General features: G+C 52.4%; 1 protein-coding gene across 2 annotated transcripts in view; it reads left to right on the top strand.

Annotated features, from left to right (window-relative positions):
• The window catches only part of SPIB (Spi-B transcription factor), a 47,895-nt gene that overhangs the window by 8,319 nt on the left and 28,237 nt on the right, over nt 1–11,339 (top strand). For both annotated transcript variants that reach the window (XM_017882087.1, XM_017882083.1), the window contains exons 2-9: nt 6,819–7,021; nt 7,339–7,452; nt 9,337–9,482; nt 9,556–9,681; nt 9,762–9,930; nt 10,011–10,279; nt 10,625–10,791; nt 11,046–11,150. In XM_017882087.1, coding sequence (XP_017737576.1) covers nt 9,764–9,930; nt 10,011–10,279; nt 10,625–10,791; nt 11,046–11,150 — 708 coding nt within the window. In that variant the 5' untranslated portion in view covers nt 6,819–7,021; nt 7,339–7,452; nt 9,337–9,482; nt 9,556–9,681; nt 9,762–9,763. The remainder of the gene's footprint in view (nt 1–6,818; nt 7,022–7,338; nt 7,453–9,336; nt 9,483–9,555; nt 9,682–9,761; nt 9,931–10,010; nt 10,280–10,624; nt 10,792–11,045; nt 11,151–11,339) is intronic.

The following is an 11,339-nucleotide window of genomic DNA, read 5'->3' as shown; positions in this document are numbered from 1 at the left end:
ATGGTCTTGATCTCCTGACCTCGTGATCCGCCCGTCTCGGCCTCCCAAAGTGCTGGGATTACAGGCTTGAGCCACCGCGCCCGGCCAATTTTTAATTTTTTGTAGAAATTGGGTCTCGCCATGTTGCCTAGGCTAGTTTCTAACTCCTGGCCTCAAGTGATCCTCCCACCTCAGCCTCGCAAAGTGTTGGGATTACAGATGTGAGCCCCCTAGCCTAGGCAACTTACTTTTTCATGACATCAGCAGTTTTAAAGATTTCGGACCAGTGTTGTCACCCTTCACTTTGGATTTGTTTGTTTCTTTTTCTTGTTTTGTTTTGAGACAGAGTTTTGCTCTGTCACCCAGGCTGGAGCACAGTGGCATGATCTCAGCTCACTGCAACCTCTGCCTCCCAGGTTCAAGTAATTCTCCTGCCTCAGCCTCTGGAGTAGCTGGTATTACAGGCACCCACCACCATGCCCAGCTAATTTTTGTATTTTAGTAGAGACAGGGTTTCACCATGTTGGCCAGGCTGGTCTGGAACTGCTAATCTCAAGTGATCCACCCGCCTTGGCCTCCCAAAATGCTGGGATTACAGGCGTGAGCCCCCGCGCCCAGGCCATTTGTTTCTTAATGACTAGAATCAGGGTAAACGTTTTCTTAGACATGTTTTTTCAACACAAAAGATAAAATTCTGAGTGCACCACTGTGCATCTTGCTTTATCTACTGAACAATGCCTCTTTGAGAAACTTCCCTATCAGTACACAAAGAGCTTCCTCGTTCCTTTACACAGTTGCATAGTATTCCATTGAATGGACTTAACATAACTTATTTAAATAGACCCCTGGGTGAGGACAGTTAGGTGGTTTCCAGTCTTTGGGGATTTCAAACGATGCTTCCGGAAATAACCTTATAAATGCAGTTTTTCTTATGTGATAATATATCTACAGCGTACGTCCCTAGATGTGGAATTGCGGCCTCCAAACTTTTATGTTTGTAATTGAGGTGTCATTTACATGGCATGCCATGCCCAGGTCTCCAGTGTACAGTTGGCTGTGTAGTGTGGTTTATCACCCCAGAAAACCCCTCGTACCCTTCCCAGTCTCTCCTACTCTAGGAGCAGCCACTAGTCTGATTTCTAGCGCTGTAGATCACTTTAGTCTATTCTACTTTGTTTAAATGGTATCATACAATAAGTACGTTCTTTTTTACGGAGGTAAAATTAGCCATTTTAAAGCAAACAATGGCTGGGCGCGGTGGCTCATGCCTGTAATCCCAGCACTTCGGGGAGGCCGAGGCGAGCAGATCACTTGAGCCCAGGAGTTTCAGACCAGCCTGAGCAACATGGCAAAACCTGTCTTTACCAAAAAACAATTGGCCAGGCATGGTAACACGCACCTGTCTTCCTAACTACTCAGGAGGCCAAGGTAGGAGGATCGCCTGAGCCTGGGAGGTCAAGGCTGTAGTGAGCTGAGATCATGCCACTGCACTCCAGCCTGGGTGACAGAGTGAGACCTTGTCTCAATAAAGAGAAAATAATAATAAAGCAAATAATTCAGTTGATACATTCACAGTGTTGTACAACCATTACTTCTGTCTAATTTCAAAACATTTCATCACCCCTGCAGAAAACCCCATACTCCGTAACCAGTCACTCCTCGAGCCCCCAGCGTGTGCTTTGTGTCTGGCTTCTGCACAGCCTGCTTTCAAGATCCATCCATGTTGCATGTCTGTCAGTAGCTGGCCCCTTTCTAATGCTGAGTGTCTGTCATGAACCGCCCTGAACATTTCTAACGTATACTCCGTCCATTCAGAATTTTTCCGTGCTTATTTGAGGTCTAAGCTGTTGTACCAAGGAGCCCCCAAAACACAGTGGCCCAAGAAAGACACAAATTGATCTCTCCACGTAATGCTTTGGAAGATAGGCAGGTGTGCAGGATTGGCAGACAGCTTTGCTCTGGAAGGTTGTTGGGGAGCCCAGTGTTGTCCCCATCTTTGTGGTTAGCTCCCCCACTACATCCACGTTCCAGCCATTGTGATGGGGAAGAGGGTGGGGTGATGTCCCAGTAGCTGCACACCTCATGATCACTCTCATTCCTGGAGGGAGAACTTAGTCACGTGGCCATGCTGGCGGTGCACACTGGGAAATGTAGTCATCAACTGGGCAGCCTATAGCTGCTCCGAAGAGGCAGGGTAGGAGGGGTGTGTTCTATTGCAAAAAAGCAAAGCAAAGCTGGGCATGGTGGCTCACACCTGTAATCCAAGCACTTTGGGAGGCCGAGGCGGGTGGATCACCTGAGCTCAGGAGTTCCAGACCAGCCTGGCCAACATGGTGAAACCCAGTTTCTACTAAAAATACAAAAAATTAGTGGGTATGGTGACGGGCGCCTGTAATCCCAGCTACTCAGGAGGCTGAGGCAGGAGAATCGCTTGAACCCAGGAGGCGAAGGTTGCAGTGAGCCGAGATCAGCCACTGCACTCCAGCCTGGGTGACAGAGCGAGACTCTGTCTAAAAAAAATAAATAAAAAGGCAAAGTGAGGACTGGATATGGGGCAACCGTTATGAGATCCAGGGTGTTCACTTGAACCTAGGACAGCTGACCTGCTCACCTGCCTCTTCCCAGCCGCATCTGGGATCTGCTCTATGTTCCAGTAATCCCCTCTGTCTCAGCCTGGACCCTGGGGGACAAGTACTTTGTTTTTTTGTTTGTTTTTTTGTTTTTTGAGATGGAGTTTCACTTTTGTTGCCCAGGCTAGAGTGCAATGGTGCAGTCTTGGCTGACTGCAACCTCTACCTCCTGGGTTCAAGTAATTCTCCTGCCTCAGCCTCCCAAGTAGCTGGGGGTTACAGGTGTGCGCCACCATGCCCAGCTAATTTTGTATTTTTTTAGTAGAGACAGGGCTTCACCATGTTGGTCAGGCTGGTCTCAAACTCTTGACCTCAAGTGATCCACCCGTCTCGGCCTCCCAAAGTGCTGGGATTATAGGTGCGAGCCACTGCGCCCGGCTAGGTACAGGTACTTTTTAAAAACTTCTTTCTCTGATAATTTCAAATTAACAGGAAGGTTGAAAGAATAAATAGTGTAGGCTGGGCGCGGTGGCTCACGTCTATAATCCCAGCACTTTGGGAGGCCAAGGCAGGCGGATCACGAGGTCAAGAGATCGAGACCATGGTGAAACCCTGTCTCTACTAAAAATACAAAGTTAGCTGGGTGTGGTGGCGGACGCCTGTAGTCCCAGCTACTCAGGAGGCTGAGGCAGGAGAATGGCGTAAACCCGGGAGGTGGAGCTTGCAGTGAGCTGAGATCATGCCACTGCACTCCAGCCTGGGCGACAGAGCGAGACTCCATCTCAAAAAAAAAAAAAAAAAAAAATAGTGTAAAGAACACCTGCATGCCCTTTGCCCAGATCACCTGTTTCAACATTCCGCCCTATTTATGATTTGCATGCGTGTTTCTTATCTCCCTTCTCTCTGTATACATACACTTTTTACAAAGAATTCCCAATACCTTGTAGGCGTTAATGGCCATTTACTCCTAAATACTTGAGTGTGTATCTCCTTAGAATATTCTTATTGAACCACAGTAAAGTAACCCCCTTAAGTTTAACCTGAATATAATCTTGTCTAATCAACTAGAGGATACATGCTTTTCTTCTTTTTTTTTTTTTGAGACGGGGTCTTGCCATGTTGTCCAGTCCAGTCTCGAACTCCTGGGCTCAAGCGATCCTCCCACCTTGGCCTCCCAAAGTGCTGAGATTACACACATAAGCCACTGTGCCGAGTGAACTTTTTTGTTGTGGCTGTTTTTTGGCTTGCTTGTTTGGGTTTTATTTGGTGGTGGATTTTTTGTTTGTTTGTTTGTTTTTGTTTTGAGATGGAGTCTCGCTTCGCCCAGGCTGGAGTGCAGTGGCCAGATCTCAGCTCACTGCAAGCTCCGCCTCCCGGGTTCACGCCATTCTCCTGCCTCAGCCTCCCGAGTAGCTGGGACTACAGGTGCCCGCCACCTCATCCGGCTAGTTTTTTATATTTTTTAGTAGAGACGGGGTTTCATCGTGTTTGCCAGGATGGTCTCGATCTCCTGACCTCGTGATCTGCCCGTCTCGGCCTCCCAGAGTGCTGGGATTACAGGCTTGAGCCACCGTGCCCGGCGAATTTTTTTTTTGAAGACAGACTATTGCTGTGTCACCCGGGCTAACGTGTAGTGGCACGATCGCGGCTCACTGCAACCTCCACCTCCCGGGTTGAAGTGATTCTCCTGCCTCAGCCTCCCGAGGAGCTATAATTACAGGTGTGCACCACCACATCCAGCTAATTTTTTTGTATTTTTATTAAAGACAGAGTTTTACCATGTTGACCAGGCTAGTCTCGAACTCCTGACCTCAAGTGATCCACTTGCCTCAGCTTCCCAAAGTGCTGGGATTACAGTGTGGGCCACCATACCTGGCTCCAGTCAACTTCTGTATCAATATACCCCAAAATAATCTTTTTTTTTTTTTTTGAGATGGAGTCTCGCTCTATTGCCCAGGCTGGAGTGTGGTGGCACGATCTCGGCTCACTGCAAGCTCCGCCTCCCGGGTTCACGCCATTCTCCTGCCTCAGCCTCCCGAGAAGCTGGGACTACAGGCGCCTGCCACCACACCTAGCTAATTTTTTTGTATTTCTTTAGTAGAGATGGGGTTTTGCCTTGTTAGCCAGAATGGTCTCGATCTCCTGATCTCATGATCCACCTGCCTCCCAAAGTGCTGGGATTACAGGGGTGAGCCACTGTGCCCGGCCTCCAAAATAATCTTTTATAGGTTGTAATTAAGAAAACACAGGTCAGGCACGGTGGCTTATGCCTGTAATCCCAGCCCTTTGGGAGGCCGAGGCAGGTGGATCACCTGAGGTCAGGATTTCAAGACCAAGATGGCCAACATGGTGAAACCCTGTCTCGACTAAAATATAAAAATTAGCCAGGCATGGTGGTGGGCACCTGTGATCCCACCTACTCGGGAGGCTCAGGTAGGAGAGTCTCTTGAAACTGGGAGGCGGAGGTTGCAGCTGAGATCGCACCACTGCACTCCAGCCTCAGTGACAGAGCGAGACTCCATCTCAAAAAATAAGAAAACAGAGGCCAGGCGCCATGGCTCATGCCTGAAGTCTCAGCACTTTGGGAGGTCCCAAGGAAGGTGGATCACTTGAGGTCAGGAGTTCAAGACCAGCCTGGCCAACATGGTGAAACCCCATCTCCACTAAAAATACAAAAATTAGCTGGACATGGTGGCACGTGCTTGTAATCCCAGCTACTTGGGAGGCTGAGGCAGGAGAATTGCTTGAACTGGGACCCGGGAGGCGGAAGTTGCAGTGAGTTGAGATTGCGCCACTGCACTCTAGCCTGGGCAACAAGAGTCAGATTCCGTCTTTTTTATTTGTTTGTTTGAGACAGTGTCTTGTTCTGTGGCCCAGGCTGGAATGCAATGGCATGATCTCGGCTCACTGCAACCTCCGCCTCCCGGGCTCAAGGATTCTCCTGTCTCAGCCTTCTGAGTAGCTGGGATTACAGGCGCCTGCCACGACACCCACCTAATTTTTGTATTTTTAGTAGAGATGGGATTTCACCATGTTGGTCAGGCTGGTCTCGAACTCCTGACCTTGTGACCGCCCGCCTCAGCCTCCCAAAGTGCTGGGATTACAGGCGTGAGCCATCGTACCCAGCCCTGATTCCATCTTAAAAAAAAAAAAAAAAAAGAAAGAAAGAAAAGAAAAAGACACATATGTAAGTAGCAGTCTGTATGTGATTTGTGTGTGTTTTGTTTGCTACTGTGGGTCCTAGACTGGAGGAGAAAGCAGGTTACTATAAACAGCATTTAGGAGACAGTTGGAGAAATTGGGAAAGGTGCCCTTTATTTTATATCATCCTTGAGTCAGTGTTAAATGTCCTAGATTGTATTGTACTTTGCTCAGTGAAGGGAATTCCTTATTCTTAGGCACTACATGCTGAAGTGTGCAGGGGTATGGGATCTGCTAGGAACTCTCAAATTACTCAGGAAAAGAGGTCATAATATGGTGTGCACGCCACACATGCGGGAGGGCAGAGAGAGGCGGCGAGGAAGCACACACATAACACACTGACCACTGGGGAGCCTGGGGAAGGGCATACAGGAGCTCTAGGGATTTGAGATTATGTCAAAGCATTTAGGTTGGTGCAAAAGTAATTGCAGTTTTTGTCATTTCAATGGCAGATGGCCTGGGTGCATGGTTGGTAGGTGCGGGCATCGAAGACAGAGGTTTATGGGAAATAAAGAGATGTGCTAAGGCCGGGTGTGGGGGCTGTAATCCCAGCACTTTGGGAGGCTGAGGTGGGTGGATCACCTCAGGTCAGGAGTTTAAGACCAGCCTGGCCAACATGGCAAAACCCCGTCTCTACTCAAAACACAAAAATTAGCTGGGTGTGGTGGTGGGCACCTGTAATCCCAGCTACTCGGGAGGCTGAGGGAAGAACCACTTGAACCTGGGAGTGGAGTTTGCAGTGAGCCGAGATCATGTCATTGCACTCCAGCCTGGGTGACAAGAGCACATCTCAAGAAAAAAGAGAGAGATGTGCCAAGGACCTAGTGTGATGGGAGAGATGGTCAGGGAGTCGAATGGCCTGCCACTGCAGTAGCTAACAGTTGAGCGTCTGCAATGTGCTCCCACCCCGCTGCCTGCAAGGTGCAGAGCTGTGTTAGTACAGCCACTCCACTCCAGAGTAGGAAAAGGCTCATCATGGTCATGGTGGGTGCATGGGATGCCATGGAGAAGACAGGGTAAGAGGTGTCTCTGGTCAGAAACTCCACCAAGCTCCAACTTGCCCAGCAGGATGGATGGCAAGCGGCGGCCAGGCCCAGGTCCCGGGGTGCCCCCAAAGCGGGCCCGTGGGAGCCTCTGGGATGATGATGATGCACATCAGCCATCCCAATTCGAGGAGGACCTGGCACTGATGGAGGAGATGGAGGCAGAGCACAGGCTGCAGGAGCAGGAGGAGGAGGAACTGCAGTCAGTCCTAGAGGGGATTGCAGATGGTAAGTCTTAGAGCTGGAAGCCCCTGCTGCCCAACCCATTGCTCCTGGTCTTGCCTTTGGTCCAAGAGTCAGCTGCAAAGCTGACCTGTGACCCCACTCTTGCCAACTTTGAATCCTACAAAGGACTGTCCTTTCCCCCCATGCCACCTGTGTGGCCTGCAGTGATTCTGGACCTGACCCTTGACCCCCATTCTCTTCCAAGTTTCCTGCCTGACCCAGACCGCCACCTCTGCCTGGCTCCTTTCAGAATCACATGCCATCCTGGCTGGGGAAGACCATGACTCCGTGTACCCCACTTCCTTCCCTTCCCCCACCAGGGCAGTTCCCACCGTCAGCCATAGATCCTCGCTGGTGTCGGCCCACACCACCCGCCCTGGACCCCCAGACAGAGCCCCTTATCTTCCAACAGCTGGAGATTGACCATTATGTGGGTGAGTTTGGGGGTTATGGGTGAGTGCTGGGGCCCTGCGCTCCTGGGGCAGAGGCCGGGCCAGGTCAGCCCTTCCAGCCATAGAGCTGTAGTGACAGAACAGACCAGTGGGTGCCAGGGCCTGTGGAGCGCGAAGCAAAGGTGACACAGGGTCAACTTGAGGGAGGTGCTTGGAGCGTTGAGCTGTTTTGCATACGTGGTGGCTGCAGCCTGTGCAAGGACCTTTGTGCCTTAAAATTCATAACACTAGACACGTACACCAAAAGTCAATTTGACTTTTTTTTTTTTTGAGATGGAGTCTTGCTCTGTTGCCCAGGCTAGGGTGTAGTGGCGTGATCTCGGCTCACTGCAACCTCCGCCTCTGGGGTTCAAGTGATTCTCCTGCCTCAGCCTCCCAAGTATCTGGGATTACAGGCGCACACCACCATGCCTGGCTAATTTTTGTATTTTTAGTAGAGATTGGCTTTCGCCATGTTGGCTAGGCTGGTCTTGAACTCCTGACCTCAAGTGATCCACCTGCATTGGCCTCCTAAAGTGCTGAGATTATAGGTGTGAGACACCATGCCCAGCCCAATTTGACTTTTTATGAGATTTTTTTTTTTTTTGAGACAAGATTTCTCTCTGTTGCCCAGGCTGGAGTGCACCTAGCCAATAATTATTTATTTATTTATTTATTTATTTTTATGGAGTCTTGCTCTTGTCGCCCAGGCTGGAGTGCAGTGGCACGCTCTTGGCTCACTATAACCTCCACCTCCTGAGTTCAAGTGATTCTTCTGCCTCAGCCTCCCAAGTAGCTGGGATTACAGGTACCCGCCATCACACCTGGCTAATTTTTGTATTTTTAGTAGAGACGGGATTTTGCCATGTTGGTCAGGCTGGTTTCGAACTCCTGACCTCAGGTGATCTGCCAACCTTGGCCTCCCAAAGTGCTGGGATTACAGGAATGAGTGACTGCGCCCGGCCAATTTTTTTTGTTTTTTTGAAACAGAGTCTCCCGCTGTCACCCAGGCCGGAGGGTAGTGGCACAATCATGGTTCACTGTAACCTCAACCTCCTGGGCTCAAGTGATCCTCCCACCTCAGCCTCCGAGTAGCTAGGACTATAGGCGTGCACCACAATGTCTGCCTTACTTTTAAAAATATACTTTTGGGCCCGGTGTGGTGGCTCAAGCCTGTAAACCCAGCACTTTCAAAGGCTGAGGCAGGCTGATCACTTGACGTCAGGAGTTTGAGACCAGTCTGGCCAACATGGTAAAACCCCATCTCTACTAAAAATTCAAAAAATTAGCCAGCTGTGGTAGCACGGGCCTGTAATCTCAGCTATTCAGGTGACTTTCAACCTGGGAGGTGGTTGAAATATATATATAACATATGTGTAATGTATATCATATGTTCTTTATATATGTTATTTTATATATAACATATATTAATGTACTTTGTACGGACAAATATATTTATACAGATAATATGTTATGTGTGTGTGTGTGTGTGTGTGTATATATATATATATATGTTTTATTTTGTTTTTTTTTTTTGAGACTGGGTCTCGCTCTGTCGCCCAGGCTGGTCTCAAAGTCCTGGGCTCTAGCGATCCTCCCGCCTCGCTCTCACAAAGCACTGGAATCACAGGTGTGAGTCACTGTGCACGGCCAGTTGGTTTTATCTTGTAATAAAAAAGAGGGGCCTCCCTGTAATTGTGCTGTGGAGAATGGATCCTGGGGGATGAGGGTGGAGATGGGAACCAGGGCGGAGGCTGAAATGGACACAGGGAATGGTAAGGGGCAGGAGTGCCCCAGGCTGCAGGCCCCAAGGTATTTCGAGGCTGTGGAGGCACACCTCGGAGGACCCTGAGACACATGGCCGCTGTCTTACCTGTGGCCCCACAGGCCCAGCGCAGCCTGTGCCTGGCGGGCCCCCACTGTCCCGCGGCTCCGTGCCTGTGCTCCGCGCCTTCGGGGTCACCGATGAGGGGGTCTCTGTCTGCTGCCACATCCACGGCTTCGCTCCCTACTTCTACACCCCAGCGCCCCTGGTGAGTGGCCCCACCCAGCCCCTCCCCGAGCCACTGGAGCCCCCTGCACCTCTGACCACCCCTCCCACACCAGGTTTCAGGCCCGAGCACCTGGGTGACTTGCAGCGGGAGCTAAACTTGGCCATCAGTCGGGACAATCGCGGGGGGAAGGAGCTGACCGGGCCGGCCGTGCTGGCTGTGGAGCTGTGCTCCCGAGAGAGTGAGTGCTCCCCCGGGATCAGCGGGTTGGGGGGTCCCCTGGGGAGGCCATTGGCCGGTCCCAGCTTCTTCCATCTGCAGGCATGTTTGGGTACCACGGGCACGGACCCTCCCCATTCCTGCGCATCACCCTGGCACTGCCGCGCCTTGTGGCCCCGGCCCGCCGTCTCCTGGAACAGGGCATCCGTGTGACAGGCCTGGGCACGCCCAGCTTCGCGCCCTACGAGGCCAATGTCGACTTTGAGATCCGGTACGGCCTCTGCCTCACTTCTCCAGCCTCTATCCCCGCCCTCGGGCAGCCCCTGTCCACTGACCCCCAGCCTCCTCCAGGTTCATGGTGGACACAGGCATCGTCGGCTGCAACTGGCTGGAGCTCCCAGCCGGGAAATACACCCTGAGGCTGAAGAAGAAGGTGCAGGGCTTCCCAGGGCAGGGCCTGCTGCCACCGCTGACCCACCCATGCCCACAGGCTACGCAGTGCCAGCTGGAGGCAGATGTGCTGTGGTCTGACGTGGTCAGTCACCCACCGGAAGGGCCGTGGCAGCGCATTGCACCCTTGCGCGTGCTCAGCTTTGATATCGAGTGCGCTGGCCGCAAAGGTCTGTCCCCGGGCCCGGGCTCCTGCCCGCCTCATTGTTGGTACCAGGCAGGGTGTCGGGAGGGCAGGCCCTGGGAATGGCAAGTGTGAAGGTACTGGGGTGGGAGCACCCTAGCCCATGTGGCCAGATGGAGTGAGCACGGAGGGTGTGGAGATGGCCTGGAGGTAAGGGCGGAGCAGGAGCCAGGGTGAGCCACACAGGGCTGCAGGGCTGCAGGGCCACAGGGCAGCAGGACCAGGGCTGGCAGGCAGTGGTGACAGCCCTAGGGAGATGGGAAGTGTAGCCTCCCTGCTATGTCAGGAGTGAGGGGCAGGAGTCAGGCCCCTGCATCCTCCTCCCTCACAGGCATCTTCCCTGAGCCTGAGCGGGACCCAGTCATCCAGATCTGCTCGCTAGGCCTGCGCTGGGGGGAGCAGGAGCCCTTCCTGCGCCTGGCGCTCACCCTGCGGCCCTGTGCCCCTATCCTGGGCGCCAAGGTGCAGAGCTACGAGAAGGAGGAGGACCTGCTACAGGTAGCTCTCGTTCCGCGCCCCACACCATTTCCTGGGGGCCCCACCAGCCTCCACGTCCTGAGCCATCAGTCCCCAGGTGCTGCGACGCCCGTGTCTGTGGGTCTGGGTGGGCCCCTGTGCACTGAGGCTTGAGCACTTCCCCTCTGGGTTCTGCAGGATTTTCAGGGGTGGCTGGAGTTCTAGAACATTCTGGAAGTAGGGGACTCCGTGGCAGGGCAACCTACCAGGGTGACCCGGTGTGCTCCCACCCCCAGGCCTGGTCCACCTTCATCTGCATCATGGACCCCGACGTGATCACCGGTTACAACATCCAGAACTTCGACCTTCCATACCTCATCTCTCGGGCCCAGACCCTCAAGGTGAGGGCTGGGCAGGCGGGGGGATTCTCTCAGATGCCCCAGGTGTGGCCTCCAGGCTCTGGGCCTCCTTCCCGCTCCCTCTCCTGGCCCTGCCCTGCTCCAAGTCGGAAAAGTTACTGTGGCTTTTGTCAGAGACAAGGAGGGGGTTACAGTGAAGTAAGAGAAGGCTGTGCATTCGGATGTCGGACT

The sequence above is a fragment of the Rhinopithecus bieti genome, unplaced genomic scaffold (assembly GCF_001698545.2).
Source record: "Rhinopithecus bieti isolate Rb0 unplaced genomic scaffold, ASM169854v2 scaffold_12070, whole genome shotgun sequence".
Taxonomy (NCBI): Eukaryota; Metazoa; Chordata; class Mammalia; order Primates; family Cercopithecidae; genus Rhinopithecus; species Rhinopithecus bieti.
This window is presented reverse-complemented; position numbering and strand designations above follow the sequence as displayed.